The sequence below is a fragment of the Cavia porcellus genome, unplaced genomic scaffold, assembly GCF_034190915.1.
Source record: "Cavia porcellus strain 051 isolate PalLab524CR breed Dunkin Hartley unplaced genomic scaffold, mCavPor4.1 scaffold_24, whole genome shotgun sequence".
Lineage (NCBI taxonomy): Eukaryota > Metazoa > Chordata > Mammalia > Rodentia > Caviidae > Cavia > Cavia porcellus.
The window spans coordinates 12144035-12169357 of NW_026947507.1; the positions used below are offsets into that span (position 1 = coordinate 12144035).

At 39.1% G+C, this 25323-nt stretch overlaps 1 protein-coding gene and 1 long non-coding RNA gene across 3 annotated transcripts; one reads left to right on the forward strand and one right to left on the reverse strand.

Annotated features, from left to right (window-relative positions):
* Positions 1 to 1306: 1306 nt before the first annotated feature.
* LOC134472661 (uncharacterized) lies at positions 1307 to 7088 on the reverse strand. The gene is made up of 3 exons (XR_010042568.1): positions 6867 to 7088; positions 2325 to 2459; positions 1307 to 1582 (listed from the first exon to the last, which is right to left on the reverse strand). It is a non-coding gene; the product is annotated as an uncharacterized LOC134472661 (long non-coding RNA).
* Positions 1935 to 24710, forward strand: Ccdc110 (coiled-coil domain containing 110). Of its 2 annotated transcripts, XM_063234664.1 has the most exons (7): positions 1935 to 2114; positions 2391 to 2495; positions 19665 to 19720; positions 20070 to 20135; positions 21310 to 21420; positions 21515 to 21574; positions 22217 to 24710. In XM_063234664.1, exons 1-7 carry the CDS (start codon positions 2105 to 2107, stop codon positions 24362 to 24364), a joined length of 2556 nt encoding a protein of 851 aa, XP_063090734.1. In that variant the 5' UTR covers positions 1935 to 2104; the 3' UTR covers positions 24365 to 24710. The 2 variants fall into 2 exon arrangements, with proteins under 2 accessions (XP_063090734.1, XP_063090733.1); XM_063234663.1 differs by having other exon boundaries at positions 1935 to 2495.
* Positions 24711 to 25323: the final 613 nt, after the last annotated feature.

A 25323-nucleotide genomic window follows, 5' to 3' on the forward strand; every position in this document is an offset into this window, starting at 1 on the left:
CTGACATTTTGATTTAGTTTCCAAAACAGAAATAAATTTGATCATTCAAAAGCTTTTGTTAATGTAACACCTAGAATAAACTTTCCTTCTTACTACAGAGCCGCTTTTCTGACTATTGAAATGATTGAAAAGTGCCTTTTAAAAAAGTGCCTTAAAACTAAAGTAGGTCTCTACTGAGATTAGTGTACTCTAAATTTGAGTTTGACACAACAAGCACCTGTCGTCTGCTTTTCATATTCTATTACCTAGTGTGACTAAGTCATCTCATTTAAATGCACAAGTGAGTTCTATGGAATAACAAGTATTCATTTGCCATCATAATCCGCAAATATTACCTAGATAAATTAGAATTATTGCAGAATATTAAATTATAAAAGTTATATCACTAAATAGTAATACAGAACATTACATAAAATGTAATTGTTATGGGAATGTCTTTGGCATAGAAATAAAATTGTTAAACTATAGTGATTTTTTATCTACATTTTCCATTTAAAGCAATACAATTTACTTAGTGGACAGATTAAAGTTCTCAAAACTATAATGTATTAAGATTGTCTACAATACCACAAGGAAGACAGCAAAATCTTTGAGAGACCAGTTCGACTAGAAACACGGAACTAGACAATGTGAACACTGAAACCATCAGAAAGTTTTTGCATGAAATTATCTATTGCATAACAAATTATGTCCTAGTGACTACATTTCCAATTATTGTGATTTAAAATTTGAATTTTCACAATGGAGTATTACTTTGCCATAAAAAGGATAAATTTGAGTCATTTGTATGAAACCACGTAGCTCAACACCATAATTTTAAGTGAATTGAATCAGACACACACATTTAAATATTGCACAGGTTCTCTTATATGAAATCCAAAGTATAAATGAAGGTCAAAATAAAATATGTATAATAGGAAATGGGAATAGAACTTTTCTAAAAAGAAAGAGGACAAAGATTCAGAGGAGGGTGGAAAGATAGAGGGAAAGAGAAAAATCAAAATTTTCATATGTACACGCACCAACTCCCCACGATGAATGCAATCATGATATACTGCAAATACGTGCCAACAAAAAAAGACACAAAACCAAAATTGAATCAATGATTTTACATTCCCTGTGTAATAGTTCATTGTGAAAATAAATAATATATACTCATTAAAACTTTACTTAAAAATCACTGTTTTCTGGCTGGCACCCGGACTAGACGGGAAAACCAAACAGCAAGTAAGCGCTGGTATCCGAGGCGGGTGCTCAGGTAAACGGGAAATCACCAGAGGAATGAGACACACTGCTCGGAGGCGGCTTTAGTGAGAGGATTTTAATGTGCTGCAATTGCAAGTTTCCTACTGGAGTACAGGAGTCCTAACCAGCCCAAAGCCCTTTGGCAACGCTGATCTTGTGCAATTCAAATTCCTAAATGCTGAGGACGGACGGATTGAAACCAGAGTAAAGCCAGGAAACGGTGAGGGTGCTTCCCAGGTATCTGTCCGCAAACCTCTCCCCTTTCTCCAGGCACCTTTTATCCAACAGGTGTTGTCATAAATGATCAGCGTAAGCTACGGTGAGCAGGGGCTGCAGGCTGCGGGAGGAAAAGTCCCAGTAGAGAGCCGCGTCCGGGCCTGGGGAGGCGGGGACAGGCCTGTCCCAGACATAGCTCTAGTGGGAAGCGGTCTGCAGAGCTGAAGTCCGGGTACCTGGACCCTGGGGTGCAGCCCACGACTCCTCCTCCCCCTCCTCCTCTCCGTCCTCCCCCTCCTCCCCCTCCTCCTCTCCGTCCTCCCCCTCTTCCCTCTCCTCCTCCTCCCTCCTTCCCCTCCTCCCTCCCCCCTCCCCCTGCCCCTTCTCCCTCCTCCTCCTCCCTCCTCCGCCCCTCCCTCCTCCCTCCTCCTTCTCCCCCTCCTCCCTCCTCCTCCCCCTCCTCCTCCCCCTTCTCTTCCCCACCCCCACCGCGCGCCCCAGTCCACCGGCCTCAGAGGGGCGGGGTGGTGCGCGCCAGGGGGGGGAGGCACCTGGTTGCCAGGCAACGGGATGCTCCCCCAGCGTGAAGCCACGGAGGGGAGTACTTCGGGCAAGACAGTTGGAGAGACCCTGAGCAGCAGACATGAGCCCTGGTAAGAGCCGACCCGGGAGCTGCCTCCCGAGCGGGGAGCGTGGGGGACCGAGGGCAGCGGGTCCGGGGCTGCGGGGCTCCCCGGGTCGCCTGAGCGCGACCTCCCGGACTGGCTGCGCCTGCCGATCAGCCGCTGAGCAGCAGCCGCGCTGCGTGGCTCCAGTGCGCCCTCCGGTGCCCATCGCGGGCACGGCGACCCGAAGCTCCCCACCTGGCCTCTTGCGGCTCCCCAGTGCTGCTCCCAGCAGGACCAGAAGCCTCATCTGTTCTGTTCCAGAAAAGCAACCTGAAGAAGACGATGAGGTTGACGCAGTTCTTCTTTCAGCGTCCAAGATCCTAAATTCCTCTGAGAGGGTAAAGGAAAGTGACAGCATCGAAACAGGTACAATCTCCAAAGCCAGGGCCCCAATGCAGCGGTGTTTTCCTGCCCTGTGCAGCATACAGGCCACCCGTCCACCTCCTGGACCACCGGCCCACTGGTACCTGCAGGAACCACTACCAGCATGCCAACAACAGCTAACGGGACACACATGCGGTACCACATTCTGTTCTAAGCAGTGCGAGCATCGTTCGGGTAACCCATACAGCAGTGCCAGGCAATGGTACCACCGTTTCACAAAACAAAAACACGGGCCCTCTTGTGTAACCAACTCCCAAGGTCACAGAGATTGCAAGGCGGACAGAGCCAGCATTCAACAGGGTTCTGTAGGGTAAAAGGGCTAACACTTTACTGCTTCTCAGGATTCCCAATCAGAATCGTTAGTTTTTTAAAAACCACTAAAACAACATGCACTGGAAATTACTTTTTGCAATATGCATGAACAATAGGATCCTGTATGGGGAAGATGTTTGGAAAACAGACAAATAGCTTCAGTGTTGAAGCTGCACGTCACTGAATAGGATGTGGGTAGATACTCAGCCAGGGGAGTCTGAGAACACTGAAGCGGGTCTGTCTCCTTGAGAGAAGCCTAAGGTAACTGCACACCCATCAGTGTGACCTGGTGTCGGCAGGACAAGCCAGGGAAGCACTGAGCATGTCAGCAGATGTGCGCTGATGGGCCAAGGTCCTGGTTGCATGGTGGGGACACAGGAGTAATGCAGGGGCAGAGAGGACCAGGAAGGGGATGAACTAGAAGCAGCAGGGGCTTGGGACATTTTCTGCACCCTCATCAACCCAGAACCTTCACAAATGGCTCAGCAAGGTCCCCGAAAGAGGCTAGAGCAGCTGCCCCTCAGCAGATGAAAGACAGCTGGATCCTCTGTGACCACCGGGCTGAGAAGCATCTCGGCGGGACCAGCAGAGCGGGCACAGGGCCATTGCTTTGCCCTTGCTGTTTGGGGGGTACCTACAGGCTTTGCTGCACAGCCAGGAGGGGAAAGGACACAAGGGAGAGAGCCTTCCCTGAGTTTAGACGTGAAATCAGCCCATATTTACTTCTAAGCTCAGAGGCTCTGTAGGCAAAAGATACGGAAATGCCTCAATTTGGCAAAGTGTGTTTTCTAATATTAAGTGAGACCTGACACTCTGGAGATAGATGCCAGCATTTATAGCGAATAAAGTTACTTACAAAGTGACACATACATTTGTTTTGGAGTTGCGTTCTTTCCTGTTAGAGAACTGTGGTTACAGGATCTGGCACAGGACAGGTACTCTGCAAACGCTATGTGTCCCAACACAGGTGCCCCCAAGGGTGACAAGGATGTCCTATCTACAACTCAAGGCAAATTAGCAAGTGTGGCTTGTGCCTTCCCCATTCTGTCCTGCTGTCTGCACTTTACTATTTTAAGTGATCCATTCTGAGTAGTAACCATCAGAATAGTCACTTGATTATCAGCATGAATAATTCACAGTATTTATGTAAGCCAAGCAATTAGCTAACATAATTACATGAGAGTTGCCTCTGAAAATAAGGATAACCAGTGTCCTGTTTCTAGCACCCCCGTTCAAGTCTTTGTCCTCTAGATCACCTACCAAGCAAATGTTTTTGAGCACTTCTGTATATCTAGTGCTTTTCTAGGTGCTGGGGATCCAGACGTTACCATACATAAGATCCTACCCACATGAAGTTACCTTTTGGTGGGAGGAACAGACACAGGATATTATTCCCATGCATGGTGGGAATAACCCAATGGAGTAAAGTAGGGCAGGGGAAGAGCTGAGGAGTGTGGGCAGAATGCATCCAGTTTTAATAGGGTAGGTGATAGGAGAAAACCACTCTGCAGGCCACATCAAACAAAGAGCGGGATAGGTAACGGAGGAATCCTTGCAGATTTCCAGAGAAAAACGATCCAGGCAGAGAGCAGCAGTGCGGGGAAGGAGTGTACCTGGCACACTTGAGGAGCCACCGTTAGTTAATAGAGCAAACAGAGAGCTGAGAAGGGCTCGGAGGGGAAATTGGGGAAATCCTCCCACATAAGGATTTGCGGTTTTAGTCTGGGAAGCAGTGGACCGTTCTGGGCAGTATTCTTTCCCCTCTATCTTAGCTAGAAATTTCAGAATCACCAAATCATCATTGTGTCACCTCTGCAATAGTGATTAGGCTGAACAGTTTTGGAGCATTTGCTGTGGGCCCTGTCCTCTGCCTTGTAAGCACTTGACCTGCAAAGTAGAGTCTGGGTGCAGTGAATGCAGGATTCAGATCCCTTGGCTTATCCCTCATTCTTATGATAATGCCTCATGCAGCTTCTAAAACAGTTGCTTAAATTGTCACAGCAACGTCAGCATTTTAACCTGAGAAATTACAAAGCCTTGAATAAGACAGTCATTACCATGGGGTCCTTTAGAAATTCCTATGTTCCCCTGATCTGTTAGTCACCCTGTGCAGTTAATGCTTTCTGTATACACTGAATATGATGTAATTTTCTTCAGACTTAGGAATAAATTTCCCTTACTTCTACCTTAATTATCTCAAAAGCCATCTACTGACTGATCTTGTTTTAATCTTTTGTATTTTAAAATTTTATTTAAAAGAGGAAAAAAACACAAGAGAAGAAAAACAAAATCAAAAGAGAGCAACAAACAACAGTAACAACGAACCCAAAACAATAACAATACAGGCTTTCAAACAAATGATAGAAACTTGACAATGGTTGTTATATTGCATATTATCTTCAAAAGAGTTGCTTAGATTACCAGATACAGACATGCTAAATTGATCTAATCATGAGTATTGATTGTTCCTTTCTAAAAACTAATAGTTGTGCGATTTCCAATGCCTTCCATTTCAGTGTCTCCTGGGTTTGTTCTCAGTGGACTGGAGATCTGAGACTGCATCTTGCTCTTTCATTTTGTCATTTTTTTCTGGAACCTGTGTGGCTGGCCAGGCGCCCTCCCGATGGATTGCACTGGAACACTGGGCTGGGCAGAGCTGAGATAATCCACTACCTGTGTGGTTAACTGGAGCACACCCCCAAACTATGACACCAGGGCCTTGCCCTGTGATGGGCAGAGCTCTAAATCTCCAGGACCCACTGGCCAGGCTGGTCGCTCCCTGAGGGACAGCTCTGGGGCTCTGGGTTGGTCATGGCTCAGTACCCCGGGGACCAGCACGGCTATCAGGGATGCACTCCTGGAGTCTATTTTTTTCTTTTCACTTTCATAGTCACTTAAATATGACATGACTAGAATTTAAGTCAAATATAAGAGTAACATTTCTTACATCCCTAATAGAGCAGTTAAAGTTCTCAATACATGAAACCGTATTTTTCACTCTCTCCCAGTGCTTCCCAATGTGATAAGTTTAGCAGGGACTTAATAAATAAAACACAGTCACACACTGCTTTGTGTGGTTCTCGGAAGATTTCCCTTCCACTTCAAGAAGCACTTAATTCTGTCTCTTTAACGATGGCTGAACTTTAAAATTACCTTTCCTTTGGGAGTACATAGCAACCAAAGACTGTGAAACTAAAGAAAAAACACAAGTTATTTTAATAACTTTAAAAATAGGTGAATCCCACTCTCTGCCTACTCTCTCTTTCTGCATTGAATAATCTGAATATTCCTGAAGAAGAAAGTCACTTTTGAGTCATATCATGAATTTAAATGAACACCCAGTGGAACTTACTTTGTTACCCCGCCAAATTATTTCCAATACCCTTTTTCTTTCAGAGATAACTCTTTTTGTTCTCCTCAAATCCCAGCACCTCCCTGCACTGTTTGTCAACTCATAATATGATCTTGTTTTTGACCACTCAGGTCCATATTCTCAGGCATTTATGTTGGTGTGAATGAAAAAGGCTACATTGAAAGCCAGTTCTGGAGAGGGGTCTCGTTGCCACAGATCACCAGCTCACCCTGCACAGGTAGGCACAGGCCTTTATATAAGAAGCAAAGAGAAGCAGGCCACAAGACAGTAGACCTCTCCAGGCTGGCTCTTCCCTCCTGGCTCCTTTCTGTTCCCCAGCTTCCCTGTGAAAACAGGTCTGAACCCCAGCCTGCTGGAGCCAGCACCCCCATATCCTATCCACTCATCTGGGCTGAGCCGAAGAGGGCCTAAAGAAGAAGCTGTTAGACTCTAATGAAAAAATCTATTTTAAAGTTCCATTTTGTCTTGCTGGTTGTAGTCTCACACTCTGTGAAAAAAAAGTAGAAGCATCCAGACCCAACCTCCTCCTCTCCTGCCTCCACGTGGACAAGCCTTCTGCCCAGGTCACCGCACTCTGCCTTCCTCCTGGGTCAATGGAAGAAGTGCCTTATTCCACCAAAAGCCACTTCCTCCAGATCCCATCTCTTCTGCACTGCTCAGGGTCTTACCTTCCGCAGAGAGCCTCCATCCTTCTGCAGAATTACTCCCTCTTTCACTTACAACTACAGCAGCAAATAAGCAGGTGACAGCCTGCCATGGCTACAGAAGAAATTCTTCTTAACTTTATCTTTTCCAGTATGCACCACCCATCCTTAGGAGCATCCTGTTCCCTTTCACAGTAAAACTGGAAAAAGTGGCCACAGTTCCTCACATTCCCCACCCACGCCTCCTCACCCAGCTTCTGTGCTCCTCCTCCCATAGAAACCGCCTTTATCTAGACCTGCGGTGACATCATACTGCCCAGTAAAGGCTTCATTGCCCCTCGTGTGAACTGTGCACTGGTGTATCTATGCCTTTTTGACATCTTTACTTCGATGTCCAGGAGGCAACTTAATCTTAAAATACTGAAAATATTTTTTTGTCCTAAGCTATGTTCCTATCCCTATTCTTTTACATTTCAGTAAATATCACTCATCCATCTGCTCTCACCAAAAACCAAGGAATCATTCTTCACTCCTCTCTTCTGACCCCGTTGGATCCTCTAGCAATGCTGCTGGCTTTATCTCTAAAATATATCCTGAACCCCGCTACTATCCTCCATCTCTCCCACCAGTATAGTCCAAGATGTCTCATCTCTCAGTTGCCCCCTCCATTCTTACGTGACAGCTGGACCTATGTGCGCATTTTTGTCAGATCAAATCATGTTAGTGATGGAAACTCTCTAAAGCCTCCTGCTTCACCTAAATACCAGGTCACATGCCTCAGCTTGGGCTGTGAGATCCTTGATGAAGCCCATCTTCCTCTCCATCTTTTCTGCTCCTGAGTTCCATGACTCATTAAGCTACAGCTTCCTTCCTGGTCTGCAGACACAGCCATTTGTTCTGCTTCCAGATCTTGCTGTGTCCTCTACCCAGAGTGTTTCGTACAGGTGTCCACGCGAATGGCCCTTCCTTTCCTCTTAGGACTCGCAGATGACTTTCTCAGCCACCTCCTCCAAAATTGTCTCCAGTGACACTCACTATCAAGGCCTGTTTCTCTGTGTTATTTATCACTGTTTAAAACGCCCTTGTTTATTTCCATGTTTGTATTTTTTGTATTTACCTTCTTAGACCACAGAAACTGTGAAAGCAGGAGTCTTGACTTTCTTGTCTACTGCTGTATCTGCAGCACCTGTCATAGGTCATACTTAAAAGGAGATGCCGAATATTTGAAGGAATGAGGCTGTTGAAAAAATAAACCATCAACACATGAAGCAGCAATAATAACAAAAAAAGGCTGATTTATTAAGTTATAAAAATTGTTCTAGACTTTCAGGAAGAGATTTAGAGAGTAACAAAATATACCAGAACTTCCTTCTTTTGTCCCAAATGAAACCACCACTATCAACAAAAGTCTTGAAAAATGAGAAAAAATATCATTAGCAACACCAGAAAAAGGGAATGGCCATCTTAAACCATACATAGGAAAGTGGAAGCCAAAAATAAAAACAGAAGGCTTTGGCAAGGTAAACTGCAGCTGGCTCCTGACTCTGCCCCGACTTACAGAAACAGAAAGTCAAAATCCTGAGAACACTCATTGATCCCTCCAATCCGTATGGGAACGCGAAAAGACAGGAAATGCCTGTGTGTTTCTGTGATTGTGTCTAGGGAGACGGGGAGGAGCAGCTGCTGGAAATAGATGGATAAACCTGAAAGTTGGATAACAGGCTTGCTCTGAGGAAGTGAGAGGTTTGGATAATAGCGCCACTAGCCCCCAGATTGCTTTTGTGTGGATCACAGAAAGATCCACTGTCTTCTAAGTGGCTGTGAGTCCACTATGTCAGAGAAAATGGAAACTGAGAAAGTCGCTCAGGCTACACACGTGCTATATGACAGGAAGAAGCCATATGATACAAACTATGCAAGTATACTGTGGCCAAAAAAAAAGAAAATATATAAATCTCATCATTGTTTTTTTTTTTTTTTTTTTTGTCTTTTTCCTTTTTATCGGTACCAGGGATCGAACTCACGACTGCCTGCTTGCAAGGCAGGCGCTTATGCCGCTGAGCTAAATCCCCAGGCCTCATTGTTCTTTCTTAAGATTCTTTTATTTACTATATTACTTTACTAAGTTTATAGCTTCCTTTTGGATCCATATTCCTTGTGTGATGTTAGCAAAAAGAATCCTATATTTAGATTTGAATTTGAAAGTTTTCTTCCTAAAGTTGAACAGTTGTACTGCTGTGGGTACAGAATAGAGATGAAAGTGTGAACAGTGACGCCATTAACAATAAGGTATATAGGCTGAGCATATTTCTGAGAATAACACCCTATCTTTGTGTTTCAATAAAGAACTTAGTGGGAGTCGTGGTTACAGAACAGAATGCAAACATTACAAAACTGCAGTGTGAAAATAATGTGGACAGCAAGTATCACAAAAAGTGGGAAGCAGATGGAAAGGAAATACACGGCTAGTTTTCACATCTTTCTGGCAAGGAGTAAATTAAAACTGAATACAATAGAAGTGTATGTTTTCAGAAACAAAGCTTCTAACTTCTTAATCTTTTCCATGGTCTGTTGTCTTTATTTTGGGGGTATTTTTTAGTTTTAATGTCACAGTAATTTTATACACTTAGGGATGCAGATGACTTTTCAACAAGAACATAATGTATAATAATTAGAGTTGGAACAGACATGTCTGTTATCTCAGATATTTTTCTTTGGGCTGGGAATAGTCAAAATCATGTCTACTAGCTACTTTGAATATTCAGTTAGTTATTATCTCATAGTTACTTTATTGGGGTACACAGAGCATAGAAATTATTCCTCCTATCCAAACTGCATCCATTAACCATCCTCTTTCCATCCCTCTCTTCCTCACACTCATCCCAGGCTATGATAGACATTCTACTCTCTATTTTTTTTATGTCAACATGAGCCTACGTAGTATTTCTCTTTCTGTGCCTGACTTATTCCAATTAACATAATGGCCTCCAGTCCCATGGACACTGCTGCAAGTGACACAGTTTCATTCCTTTATGGCTGAAAAATATTTACATAGACACGCATATCGCATGTTCTTTATCAGTTCATCAGTTGATAGGCACTAAGTGTGATTCAGCTTCTTGGTTATTGTGAACGGTGCCACAGCAAACATGAAAGGGCGGCTGTCTCTCCAACAAACTTCTCTTCCCTATGCCCAGTTGTGGGATTGCTGGGTCAGATGGTAGTTCGTCTGATGTGTGTGTGTGTGTGTGTGTGTGTGTGTGGCTAAAAATGAGCCTAGATTTTATTTTTCACATAAATCTTGAGACATTTTCCTATGGGTATTAGTAAACATTAAATTTCCCAGGCATGATTACCATATGTGAGCCACTTTCTTCATAAGAGTATTAAACCCATTTCTTAATTGCCTTCAAAAATAGGAATTGCATTTCTAAAGGCCATTACAGAACATTTTTAAAAGAGATATGACAATCGAAACCCGTCCTCTCAAGTGCCCATGAAACAGGAAGCCTACAGGGGGACTTGGGAGACACCTGATCATTTCATGGGTTATCATGATGTAATCACTTTTATAACTCAAGGCATCAAACACTACCTGTGAAAACTGGAAAATGGGAATTCAAGAAGAATTAAGATGTGTTATGTGCATACGTAAGCTCCCCATAATGAGTAGTTATGTACTGCAAACATGTATTGACAAGGATAAAAAAAAAACTTGAAAGAGAAATTTGGGAAAAGGCAAAGAATTAAGGTTCCACTTTGTGTCACTGAATCATATCTTGGGACTTACTATTAATTTTACTTAACAGAAGCCAATTCTGCTTTGTTTTTGCTGTAGCTATAAGCAGCCTGTAAATGGCAGCCTTGGTTTTTATGATAAATAAGAATCCTGTAACCAGATGGTTATTACTTTCTTTTTTTGGGACAAGGTCTCACTATGTAATTGAAGCTGGCCTTGAACTCGAAACTGTGCTCTCGCCTCAACCACCCAAGTGCTAGGACTACAGACACACACCGCCTCTCCTGGCTTGGCACCAGATTTGCCTATGGTAGCACACTGTAGTACAATTTGCATTTTTAGTCAATGTTACTAAATTCCCTAGTTCCTTGCACCCTTGGGAAATGTAGGAAGTACATAGTTTAGTCGCTGAAATTAATTTAATATTAACAGTACAGAGTTCACAGTGTTCTGCCCGTAGCCTGTCACTTTTCAGTTGCTTATAGAAGGGGAATAGGGCAGTTTATTACTCATCATTATAAAGACTTGCCATGGGTTTGTGCTGGAGGAGTCATATTTTTGAGGGGTAAAATGATCTCACATTCAATGGGAGAGATGAACTGCGGATCTGGATGGGAGGCCATCTAGGAATGACGATTCCTCTTGTTAGCTCTGAATACTGATGCAAGGAGTGAACTTGTATGTACATGGGGTCCCTCAAGTAAGGCTTTGCAGATAAGCCAGCTACGTGTGCCATGTGGATGGGGCAGAGGAAGCTAGATCACTGGGAAGCTAAGCTCTTGGTTAGGAATAGCTTTCAAAACAAGTTGAGTAAGTCCTTGATGCTCTTACCTATACTTTTTAGCTACCTGCTAACCTGTGTCTGGCACCTTGATTCTTTGTTATCCATTCTGGATTAAAAAAAAAAAAACATGAAAAGCACTTGAGTCTCTTTTGTGTATGAGGGGCAGGTTTATTAATTTTTTAGGATCTGCCATTTTCTATAAAAGCTGCATAATTTTATATTCTCAGCAACAGTGTATGAGCTCCACGCTCTTGCCAGCATTTTTTATAATAGGTGGGTCGGGGTAACTATGGTTTTGCTTTACATTTCCTTGATTATTAGTGATGTTGAGCAGTTTATGACTAACTTATCAGTCGATAGTAATTCCTCTGCGAATTTTCTATTGAAACCATTCACCTGTTTGAGTTAGGATTGTGATTCTCTTTTATTTGCTGTTGAGTTTCTACTCTAGAAATTAATCCTTTGTCAAATAGTTAAAAAATATTTTCTCCTATTCTGTAGATTACCTCTCCACTATATTGATTATTTCTTTTGCCACACAGAAGCATTTCAGTTTAATGCAGTCATTTTTGTCAGTTTTTAATTTTGTTGCCTAGCTTTGGGATCATAACCAAAAAACTGCCCACACCAGTGTCCTGAAGCATGTTTTCTCACAGCTTCATAGCTTTGGGTCTTACATTTAAGTTCTTGATCCATTTGGATTTGATTTTTCTGTGTACCATGAGGGAGAGGTCTAGTTTCTTTCTTGTGCACGTGGGTGTCCAGTTTTTCCAGCACCATTTGTTGAAGAATCTTTCCTTCTGTTGTGTATGTTTTTTTCTGCTTTTGTTAAAAAAAAGGGTTGACTGTATTTCTGAGTTCTCTGTTCTTTTCCATTGTCTATATGTCCAGTCTTTTGGGGAATTGAGTTTTTGTTTGCTTTTGGTTTTTGTTTTTGTTTTTCTGGCATCACATTATTTTGCTTCCTGGTGAGCTTCGTTTAGAGCCAGATGATACAACGCTCCTACTTTGTTCTTTTGCTCAGAATTGCTTTGCTATGCTGTCTTTTGTGCTGCCACACAAATTTTAGGAATTTTTGCCAATTACTGTGAAGAATGTCATTAGCATTTTGACAGAAAACCTATTGAAACTGTACATTCCTTTCAGGAATATGGCCATCTTAATTCTTCCAATCTGTAAACATGGATTGTCTTTCTGTTTTCTGTGCCTTTTCCAATTTCTTTTATCAGTGTTTTGCAATTTTCATGATAGATTTTTTTCACTTCTTTGGTTAAATTTACTTATAGGCCTTTTGTTTGTTTTACAGCTTTTATGAACTGAGTTGTTTTCTTGATTTATTTTTCAGTAATTTTATCATTGATATATTTAAAAAGCTGATTTTTCTATATTGTCTTTGTATCTAGCAAATTTACTGAATTCGTTCTGTGTTCGAACACTTTTCTGTTATAACATCATTTTTTTTTTTGTATATGAGGTCATTTCCTCTTCAAACAAGGCCTTCTCCTTTCCTATTTAAATATAGAAAAGCTACAGCAAACATATCCGTTAATGTCATTTGGTCTACTATATAGTTTAATTCCAGTGTTACTTTGTTGATTTTTTGGAGGATCTAGACAGTCTGTCCATTGAGGAAAGTGAGGTGTTGGGGTCTTATATTAGAGTCTTTCCTATTTCCTTTTATTTATTTCCCTTAATTTATTGTTCTAGATTCACAAAACTATACTGAGTAACAATGGAGAAAGTAGACATTCTTGTCTTGCTCCTGATGTTAGAGAAATTGATTCCAGTTTTTTCCTTCAGTTTAATGTAACCTGTGAGTTTGTCATACATATCCTTACTGTGTGGAAACATTTCCTATACCTAATATTTAAAGTATTTTCATCATGAAAGGATGCTGGTATTTTATCAAATGCCTTTTCTGTGTCTATTGGGATGATACCATATTCTGTTGATATAATTATTTATCAATTGGCACATATTGAACCATTCTTCCTTCCCTAAAATAAATCTCACTTGAACATGATGAATGATCTTTTTGACGAGCTGTTGGCTTTGATCTGCTAGTATTTTTGAGAATTTTTGCCTCTATATGCATCAGGGATATTGATCTGAACAGAAATTTATCCATTCTTTCTGTTTTTGAATTTGTTGACATGTAGTGGCTCATAATAGTTCTTAAGGTTTCTTTGTATTTATGTGAACTGAGCTGTAATACCTTTTTTCATCTTGGATTTTATTTGGTTCTCACGCCCTTTCTCCTGTGCTTTCTCTCTTCCCCCCTCCCTCCTTTATTCTTTCCCTTTTTCTCTCCTCCCTCTGTGTGTGTGTGTGTGTGTGTGTGTGTGTGTGTGTGTGTAAAATCAATTTTTGCTTCATTGATTTTTTTTAGCATTTTTTTGCATGATTCTGGCTTGGTTTTGTTTGTTTTGCTTTTAGACTCTATTTCAATTATTTCTGTTCTGATCTTTATTATTTCTTTCCTGCTACTATTTTCAGGTTTGATTTAATCTTCTTTTCTAGATCTTGGGTTGTATCATTAGGTTGAATATTTAAAATCCTTTCTTTTTTTATGTAGGCACTTATTGTTACAAATTTCCCTCACGTTTCTGCTTTTACTATTTCCACTGGTTTTGATATGTTGCTTCATTTTCATTTGACTCAAGACATTTTAAAATGTTTCTCTTGATTCTTTTTCCATTGACCCCTGGTCATTCAAGATAATATTGTATGTGTTTATACAATTTCTAAAGTTCTCCTGGGTGTTAAGTCCTTGTTTTATTTTCTGTGGTCAGAGAATATGTTATGCTGTGATTTTGCTTGTTTTGAATTTGTTGAGAGTTGTTCTGCGCTTTAACATGATCTGTCTTGGAGAATGTTCCATGTGCTGATAATGGAAAGAACGTGTACAGCTATTAGATGGATTTCAGCAGTGATACATATGTGTTAAGGCCATTTGTTCAACAATATAGTTTAATTCCAATGTTTCCTTGTTGAATTTTGGATGGATCTGGACAATCTATCCACTGAGGAAAGTGAAGTGCTGTAGTCCTCAATTATTATGGTAGTAGAGTCTATAATATTTTATTTAAAGACTTTTATCTGATACAAGTACCTCTAGTCCTACTTGCTTGTTGTTTCTGTTTGCATAGTTTGATTTGCTCCATTCCTTCATTTTTGGTGTATGTATATCATTACTGGTAAAGGGAGTTTCTTGTAGGTCGCATACCACTGAATCTAGCTGTGTTTTTTAATCCATCTATTTACAGCACCTTTTAATTTAGGAATTTAAGCTGTTTACATTTAAGGTTATATTAATAAGCAAATTCATATTCCTGTCATTTGTGAACTTTTTCCATTTCACGTATTGTTTGTTCCTTTCTTCTGCTGTTTCTAACCTTTCTGATTTGGTGGTTTTCTTTACTGATAAGGTTTGATTCTCTTTTGTGTACATGCTTTTTTGCTGAGTTTTGTGGAGGCTATCATCATAAAAACACTTCTGGTTTTCACTACACTTCTGATGTAGTGAAAATATTTCTTGTAAAGCCAGTCTTAGGTTGATAAATACCCTAAGGTTAGCTTGTCTTGGAAAATCTATTTATCCTTCATTTCTGAAGGATAGTTTTGTTGGATATAGTATTCTTTGTTAGCATTTCTCTTTCAGGATTTTAAATGTATCATAGCATTCTCTCCTGCAGTATAAAGTTTCTGCTGAGACATCTACTATTATCTGTGCACAACAGTACCTTACAACAGGTATCTATGCTTTCACTTGCTGCCTTGATATTCTCTCTGGTACTTTTAACAGTTTGACTATAATATTCCTCAGACAGCATTCTTGTTGTTATTGTTGTTGTTGTTGCTTAACCTATAGTAGATACTTTGAGCTTCCTGAATTTTATTCCATACCTTTCCCAAGATTTGGACGGGTTTCAACAATTATTTCATTGAGTAAATTTTCTAAGCTTTTTTCTTTCTTCTTCTAAAACATCTATAATGTGATAGTTTGCACCCTTAATTATGTACTATAAATCTTGAAGGCTTTCTTCATACTCATTTTCTTTTTTTTAATGTACGTTATTGTTTATTTTTGTTGTTGTTGTTGTTGTTGTTGTTTTGTATTTTTACCGGTACCAGGGATCGAACTCATGACCACAGGCTTGCAAGGCAGGGACTTATGCCGCTGAGCTAAATCCCCAGCCCCACTATGTTATTCTTTTTTTTTTTTTTTTTTTTTTTTTTTTGGTCTTTTTCCTTTTTATCGGTACCGGGGTATGTTCAAACTCGAAAATTCTTTCTTCTGCCTGATCAATTGTGTTGAAGCTCTCTGTGTTACTTTTTGTTCTATTTATTGAGACCTTTAATGCTAAGATTATCTCTCTTTGCTGAATTTCTCATATTATGAGATGTTTTTATAATTGCATCGAATTGACTGTACTCTCTTATATCTCATTTCCTTATAGTCATTCTTTGTCAGTATTCACCAGGTGGTTTGTGAGTTTCCTTCTCTTTAGGTTCCGCTGTTAGAGAGCTATTATGTTCTATGTAGGTGTCGTGTTACCTCATTTTTTCATGCTTCTTGTGCAATGTCCCTGTGTTGGTTTTGTGCATTTGGTGGGTTAATGGCCTCTATTAATTTTTATTGGCTGCCTTGCATGGTAAAGACTTTCTGCTGCTGATGTGTCTTAACACACTGACTGGATATGCTGCATGAGCTTTAGTTCAGGTGAGTGCTTTAACACAGTGTCCATGTAACTTCTTTTGCTATAGTCAAAATTGCAAGTATGTCACTGGCGTAAACTGCAAGAGTTGTAGGACTGCACTACCAACCAGGGTGCAACTCCTTTTTGCAGAGCAGGTTTACTGGCAGCTGCAGGCATGATGCACCTGGCTGCAGGTATCTTTCCGTTTCCATAAGTCATGAGGGAAGAGCCACTCTGAGAGGTCTACGTAGGTATGGCATAGTGTGCTGGGTAGTGTGCTGGGTGCCTGTGAGTGTGTAAGGGTTGTACAGATGATTTTGAGTGGTTTCCAATGACCAAATTGCTCAAGTCTGCTCAGTTGCTTTCTGGAGTCAAGGGCAGGTGAACAGGCCTGAGCATCTGCTTCTTGGGATTTCAGTAAGCCATGGTTCTGAAATAAATGCTCTTCAAATGCTTTTTAAAGCTTCAGGAGGATGGATGGGTACACTTAATCGTATCCCCAGGTCTGAGCAAGGTAGCCATTCAGGAAAGGTCACTTGTCTATTACCCTGGCCTCAGGAGCCCAAGCCATCCAGGATGGGTTTCTCAAGTGTTTCCCAGTGCTTTCTGGCTGATTTGAAGATTGGATAGGGGACCTGCTAGAGACAGCTGTCTGGCTGCTTATCAGAAAGGACCTGAGGTGTGCAGTGTCTCCAAAGAGCTTCAGGGGATGGGATCACAACTTGGGTTAAGAAAATGGCTCATGGCCTGTACAGACTGCAGGGTCTACAGCAGCTAATGCCTCTGGTGGCTGTGCACAGTGGGATTCTCAAAGGCCTTCTGCTTACCCTTTCCTCACCAAGTAAAATCCTTTCGGCTCAGGGTTGATCTCAGGAAATGGAGAGGTAGATCCTATGTGCTTATTTCCTTTTTTTATATAAGATTGTTGTGTATCTCTGTGCTCAGCAAAATCTCCATTACATCCCTACTGCACTCCAATGCTCTGCCTCAAACATATCAGTGAAATAGCTGCTGTTTGTTTCTGTTTTAATACTTTGTTTTGGACGGAAGCATACTAGGCACCTCTAGTTTGTGATGGTGATATATTTTCTAGCTTATAGGCTTAAATTAGGGAATAATTGCTCATGCATGTACTAAAATTTATTCTGAATACTATACTAGTAATGACTTCCACTATTCACAGCTTATTTTGTTAAATTTAAGTAACTATGAATATAATAGAATTGATTTTAAAAGTAGCATGTGGAATATGAACCCACTGTTTTTAAAACCACTTGGATTTTTTTCCATATAAATGCTTAGAAAGACAGCTGAAGGATGGGTTCTTAAAACTAACAGTGGTCACCGGGTGTGGTGACTCACGCCTATAACCCCAGCACTCAGGAGGCTGAGATGGGAGGATCCTTGCAAGTTTGAGACCAGCCTGGGCTACAAAGTGAGCTCAAGGCCTGCCTGAACTGCATAGCGAGACCCCATCTCAAAAAAGACCAAAAAAAAAAAAAACCTAACAGCGGTGAGTTCTAGGCAATATCTTCTTTTGAACTTTTATGGTCTATTTGAGTTTATTAGGTCGGTTTAGGGAGTAAAAACTTTAGGGAGTAAAAAGACACCCTCCTGCCATTTATCTAGCCTTAGTTCAGCTCCATTTTTGCTATTCTATTCCCAACAAGATGCAAGGCTGAGTAATATCCAGGTGGACTCACAGTCCCTCCCTGCTCTATGACAGGACCTGGGATCCCCTCAATAGGCTGGGCATTTGCAGGCTTACTCTATGATGATGTGGACCCAGTGGCACAAGAGATCTCTGTAGTTGACAACTATCTTCTGTAACATCTGGCAGACTGTCCACCCAAAGAGATTTTCTGACCTCTTACTTTCTCTAAAAGCAAAAAATGTCAGTCTAGAAGAACATTCAATCCTAACTCTTAACAGATGAATGGATAAGAAAGTGTGTGTGTATACACATGGGACATTACTCAGACAAAAGAAGAATGAAATCATGTCATCTGCAGAACAGTGGATGAATCTTAAGACCACAATACTAAGAAAATAAGTCAGAAATAGGAAGTTAAATAATGCATGATTTCTCCTCTATAAGACACCAAAATATAGATAAAAAATAAAGTACAGATGGTAGAAAACAAGGAGATAAACTTTTTGGAGGTGGGGTAGGAAATCAGGGGAAGGGCAGGAGGAAGATAACAGAGGAATCAAAAATTATTGAGATTCAATGCATACATGTTCCAGTTCCCCCATAATGAATGTAACTATTATATAAAGTTACATAATAATAAAAGTCATAAGTAACAATCGGTATGCTCATTTCAACCAGAATACCAAAAGTTTAATTTCTGCAACCTAAAACAAACAATAAAAAAGCAAGTTAATTTCTTGACATACAAAGAGGGGTCTGTGTCAGGAAATTTGTGAATATGTAGTCTCTCCCATGCTGCAGATCTACTGAACGGGTCAAACATGTGACATATGTTGTCTATCAGCAGCAGAAGCCTGAGCACTCCGTCCATTGTGTGTTGGTACTGCAGCCATCAAAGACACAACATAGTCAGGCTTGGGATGTGACAGTGCTTGAGGCACAAAGCAAAGAGGCAGAACAAATTCAGCCTGCACAGCAGTCTTCAGACCCCTCGGCCAAGGGGTAACTGTTGGCAGACAATGTAGTACAGTTGGCTTCCACGCACCCTTCTTGGCTGTAACAAAAAGACCCCAAGTTCTCTCTTCAGGAGACAGAGATGGAGTGAATTGGTTGGGATTGGCCAGGTGTCACATGATGCACACGTAAGCAGAACAAAGAAATACACATTGATTTTAAAATAAAGAAAGATATTTCTGTGAAAGATAGGAAGTTTTGCACAGGCTGTCGGGACTCTACCTAATGGTAAGAAAATATTCCAAGTTTAAAGCTCTTCTTTATGTGGCTGGGAGCCGGATGAAAGATATGCATATCAGAACACATTTCTCAATGGAGCAAACACAGGAATGTCTTGCTCAAAAGCAAAAGAAATAGCTCATTTTTCATGATCAGGAGGGAGAGGCATCAATTGGCAATTTTATAAAAACTGAGGCCTCTAGGGTACTTTGCCAAAGATTTCCCATAACACAGGTTTATTTTTGTTTGCTATCTGGTTTTTGGTTTTGTTTTAGTTTTTGAAACAGGGTCTTGTTATGTAGCCCAAGCTGGCCTTAAAGTCATTATGTAGGCCAGGCATGACAATCCTCCTGCTTCAGCCTCCCAAAGGATGGGATTTCAGGCACACAAGAATTATTAACTATTTTGTTCCTGCCACTACTTTTACAAAAAGATGGCAGTTCGCATCTCATAAAGAAAGATTTTGTTCCACATTTAGTGTTGGAAGTTAATGATTTCTTATAAAAGTAAAAAAAAATTACTGTAATCTCAAAGAGGTATTTAAATCAAGAGGAAATTATTCCTTAAAGATATTATGCAGCTGGCTAGTATAAGTAACAAATATTGTCGTTAGCTTTCTGTTCCACTGTCCAAGCAAGTTAAGAGACTGCTTTCGACTATAACTGTTTAAAAATAAAATGTACTAATTAAGTCACATATTTTACTTTTTTAGAATGTGACTGCATATCAGAATCAGAAAATCAAGTCCAACCGCAGTCAGCATTGAAAGTGAGTATATTTCATTTTATTATTGCCAGAATCTATGTAAACAGTGATCTGGTTTAGAATAAATATTTCCTCAGTGCATATGGCTGCTTTTTCCACTTTACCATCACAAAAATCTTCATGGGAATGCAATGAAAAGTCAGAACTGTAATCTCAAATAGGTATTTAAATCAAGAGGGAAATACTCCTTAAAGTTCCTACGTGGCTGGCCAGTGTAAGTAACAAATATTCTCATTAGGTTTTTGTTCCACTCTCCAAGCAGCTTGAGAGATACAAAAAGTCATGACAATCCAAGAAGATATAGGTCTACCTAAAAATATTCAATTTAATACTGTGCTTAATTTTGTTATAGGTCCTTCAGCATCAGTTGGAATCATTTCAGGCTCTTCGAATGCAGACTCTGCAGAATGTTACTATGGTATAAGTCTTTTAATCTATATACAGGAAATATCCTACCTAAAGGTGTCATCCCATCATCTAAACCGATACTCACTAGCCAACTGATATATTCATATAGAATTTAATTACTAGATGTCACAGCATATTTCAGTCTCAAACTTTGTTTTGAGGAAACTATATTCTTCTGTTATGCTTGTCACTTAGACATGACCAAAAAGAAAGATCACATACTGAGCTTTTAAAGTCCTACTGACAGTCTACAGAGAGGCATTCTCTCAAATGGTTTAGTGGGGAAGACATTCTATTACCTTGAGCAACTGAAAATTCTAGAAATAGCTCCCTTCACTTTGGCTTAATTCATATGATCAAGATTTGTGTCATCAAGAATAAGGTTTATTCTGAATCTTGGTTCTTCTTTCCAGGACAATGGATTCTCAGATTCCATATTGTAGCAAAAGAGCTTCCAAGAGCTCCAGGCCTCTGTGCATCCAGATTTGAGCCAGATAGTGGAAAAGCAAACTTAGTTCTCTCTCTCTTAATAATTGATAATAAGACTTAATTATGATTGCCCAGATTGGGTCACAGGCAGTACTTGAACCCATCACTGTCTAGAGGGAGGCAGTTCTCAGACCAGTTAGAGCTGAGTCACATGCCCATCCCTGGAGACAGTGATGAAGTCAGCATGATCAAAGCCACATGACCTTTGTCAAAGAGAAGTGGAGCTGTGGAAACAGAAGGTTAAGGGTGGATATTGGGGCTACATAACAACATATGGTCACTAAAAACCTTTAATCAATGTCATCCCAATTTTCTTGCAGTAAAAACACTGCCAGGAAATGGAAGAGAAGAAAATCTCTTCCCAAGGATGAAAGAATAGATTGTCTTGATGACAAATACCAAATATCACTTATTTATTCAACACTAAAAATCTAACATCTACATTTGAATGCCATTCATAAAATTTTACTGTTGTATCAGATCATCTTTCTTGTTTTATACTCACGTAATGACATAATTTTCTTAGTTTCCTATAGTAGTGAACATTTATGATAAATTAAATTTAATTTATACTCCCTATAAACTTTATATGTAGGAAGTATAAAGGTATCTTTTAACTATAATGTTACTTATTCCTATACATAAGTTCATAAATCTGAAATACAATTCTAACATTCTGAATTTTTCTTTTAAAGGTACAATCTGAAATCAGTGAAATATTGAACAAAAGTATTATTGAAGTAGAAAGTCCACAATTTAGCTCAGAAAAAAATCTATTATTCAGCACACACACTGAAAAGGATATGGTATGTTATCCTTTACAAAGTATTCTTATGTTTAGGTATTTCAAAAGTGTTCCTACAACTAGTTTTTCTTCTCCACATTTTCCCCTCTTCACAGGAAGAATGGAGTAGCAGAGATGAAAATAAGGGAATACCTGACTTGAAAATCTTAAAAGATGTGAGTTCAGCTCTGAACTTTCTGCAATTGTATTATTTCTTTGCAAGAGTCTGTGAGAGACGTGTGGCTTAGTCCAGACACTGAAAGATTCCCTAGTAAATGTGAAGGCAGTTTACACAGCCTGTCTGCCCACTAAGGACTGACGAAGACCTACACTGCACTCTCTAGAACAGCCCTAAACAGAGTGATTATCGCTGTTCCACACTAATTCAAAATCAGTCTCCAGGAGAATCACAGTCCTAAAATCATCCACAGCTAGAAGTGCTAGGAAAGGTTGACAATCACTCCTGAAATAGAAATGTTTGTTTTCTTAAACTCCTGTTTGATCTGTGTCCTTCCCCACCTACCTATGATGGTCTCTTAAAGGATCTAAATTTCTGTATTTGAAGGCTCATCCTTTAGGAAATAAGTAAAATTCTAAGTAAATAACTGTTGTGGTCCATGCCAATCTAGGGATACACACTGCAAAAGCATCTTATTTAATTTTTTGGGAAAAAATCATATCTGCTAGGATTTTTTAGTGTAAAAAATGGATAAAATACTTGTTTGATTAAGTAAGAAAAATCCTCCACAAAATATTATCTTAATTTCTTGGCCAGGGGGAAATGATAGTATATTTATCATGTACTTTTACTATTATAGCCTATAGAGAAGCATGAAGAAATCCTTTCAAAGGAGAAAATTCATCATTTAGAAGATTCCAAAACATTTCATTCAATGGAAGAAAAATTCAGTAGCAATAATGTTAACAGTCTCTCTCAAAGTATAAATATTCCATCTCAGATACATTTCAAGGATGCAGTAACTCTTGAGAATGTAATGTCTTCCACAGATAATTCAGCTTCAAATATAATTATGAACCCTTCAGAAAAGTCTGATATATTGAAGAATTATAATAATATTTATAGTTTTCTGCCTGCAGTACCTCAAAATGTGATGTCTCAGGCCAATACAATAATTCTCGACAAATCTAAAATTACCGTGCCTTTTCTGAAGCACGGATTTTGTGAAAATTTAGATGATATTTGCCACTCTATTAAACAAATGAAAGAAGCACTTCAAAAGTCACACAACAGAGAACTGGCACTTACAAATGAACTGCACACTTTAAAAACAGATACAAACACTCAAAGTAAAGATAAATATGACATATCCCACACTGACAAAGAAAAAGTTAATTTTATTAAGGAAAAAAACATAAATGATAATTTCAATGAAGATATAAAATTAAAGAGAATTGCAGAATTAGAGGCATTAGTAAACAAATTACTCCCACTCAAACAAACAGCATCAAAATTCCATGTACATTTTTGTAAGAAATGTAAAAAATTATCTAAGAGTGAAATACACAGGGGTAAAAAGAATGAGAAAAAACATAAAGATATTCCTATCAGTGGCAATATTATTACAGATACAAGGTTCCATTCCAGAGTTCCAGGACAAACACTGTCATCCCTCGACCAAACAAAATGTAAAATAAAAGACACAGAAGCACCACCGTCTGCAGTAAAACAAGGATCAGTACTACTTGAAAATGAGAAAACATCCAAGTTCAATTCTGTTACTGAGCAGTGTGTTGCAAAAATTCAGTACTTACAAAATTACCTCAAAGAATCTATGCAGTTACAGAAAAAAGTGACAGAACTAGAGAACGAGAATCTAATCCTTAAGACCAAAATGAAACCTCTTATCTTGACGACACAATCTCTTATACAGAAAATTGAGACATATGAAAAGCAACATAAGAATATGGTTGAAGAAAAGAACGCTATTCAGTCCAAGTTACTTAAAACAGAAAAAGATAGCAAAGAATATCTTAAAGGGCTTAAGAAAATAATTAGTAAACACAATGTTCTCCAAGACCAAAATAAAATGCTAGAAGAAAAACTGAGTCAGCTTTCTTTGGAGAAGCAACAAATGATAGAAGAATTAAATGAATTAAAAAGTAAAGAGCATAAAACTCAAAATGATATGGTGATTGTCAATAATGAAAATAATCGACTGAGTATAGAAATGGAAGCAATGAAAACAAACATTCTGTTGATACAAGATGAAAAAGAAATGTTGGAGAAAAAAGCATACCAACTTCTACAGGACAAAAGTTTAGTTGAAAATGAACTAAAAGAAAGACAGCTGGAAATCATGCAGCTAAAAGAGAAAGAAAGATTGGCAATGACTGAACAAAACACACTTATTCAAATAATAGAAACCATTAAAAGTGAAAAATCAAATCTTGAAACAACATTACAAGAATCTACTGCTGCCAGGCAAATGATGGAAAGGGAAATTAAGACTATTCAAGACTACCAATGTACTGCAGAAGAGAATCTTCTGAAGGAAATAAAAAATGCAAAATCAGAAGCAAGTATTTATAAAAACAGCTTGTCAGAAATCAGCAAGGAATGTGAAATATTATCTAAAATGCTAATGGAAATTAAGACAGATAATCAGATCCTAAAAGAAGAACTAAAGAAACACAGTCAAGACAATATAAAATTCGAAAACAGCATCAGTAGACTCACAGAAGACAAAGTCCTTTTAGAGAACTATGTAAGAAGTATAGAAAATGAAAGGGATGCGTTAGAATTTGAGATGCGGAATCTTCAACGAGAGTATTTGAGTTTAAGTGATAAAATCTGTAGTCAGCATAATGGTCTGTCAAAAATGGCTTACATTCCAAGAAGAGAGAAACTCCATTTAGACAACCATGATACTTGCCAAGACCCTTCTAGTCCTAGGAGTAGGCCTTTAGCTCCTGATTTGAAAGGTATGTATGTTGTGGTCAATTAGCAGATGCACGGAAGATGCTTTTAGCCTACTGAGCAGTAACCAGAGTACTGAAATAAAGAGACTTTAGGGTGAATATAATTTACTTTTGTAAGATTTGCATCTGATTTATTGTATAACAGGATTAGTTAGGAATTTTATTTTTTAGATTAAAACTCGTTTCATTTATATTATATATACCAAAATACATAAGGCATCTTTGGCAGGGAACAAGGATTTTTGAATTATTCCTATGAAGTACACTAAGCATTTCCAGCTTTAAAACATTCTTTTTTTTATTTCCAGGAATTCCAAGTAAACTGTATCAACTGCTTCCATCCAAGATATATAAATAAATTTCTAAAATCAATGTTTTAAAAACTTTTGTCAAAGTACTTTTTTCCCCAAAAATAATCTTAAATTCACTTTTATATATGATGGCAATGGCCTTGTAATTGATTAAAGTAGACTAGATTTTAGAATTAGTATTTTTCTGGTAATCTGAGTAACTCTTTTGAAGATAACTATGCAAAATAATCACCTTATGTTCCTACCACCTTGTTTCAAAGGATTATATCATTGTTTTGGGCTCTTTGTTATTATTTTGTCCCTTTGGTTTCTTATTTTTCTTGTATTTCATTTTGTTTTGTTTTGTATATAAAACATAACCCTATAAAACATAAAGGATAGATGTATATGTATAGTCTTATACATGCCTAGAACCTCTCCTGGGGAATTGGCAAGAATCAGTATTGTTACGTGTGAGGGTATGAGCAGCTACTTTGCAGAAAGCAAGATATTATGGTAACCATTGCTGGTTTTCCATCATCTTGTTTTGTAGTCCAGTGATGTTTTGTTCTTTGTTTTGACTGGTTTTGGTCTGTTTTCTATTGTTTTACTTCAATGTGTGTGAGGGTGTGGACAACTATTTTGAAGAGAACAAGAGACATTATGGTAGCCATTGTTGATTTTCCTATTGTCTG

Coding starts and splice junctions, on each gene's coding strand:
- Ccdc110 (XM_063234663.1), top strand. CDS start 2,105: ATGAGCCCTGGTAAGAGCCGACCCGGGAGCTGCCTCCCGAGCGGGGAG. Junction 2,496..19,664: donor AAGTGACAGCATCGAAACAG/GTACAATCTCCA, acceptor TTACTTTTTTAG/AATGTGACTGCATATCAGAA. Junction 19,721..20,069: donor AACCGCAGTCAGCATTGAAA/GTGAGTATATTT, acceptor ATTTTGTTATAG/GTCCTTCAGCATCAGTTGGA.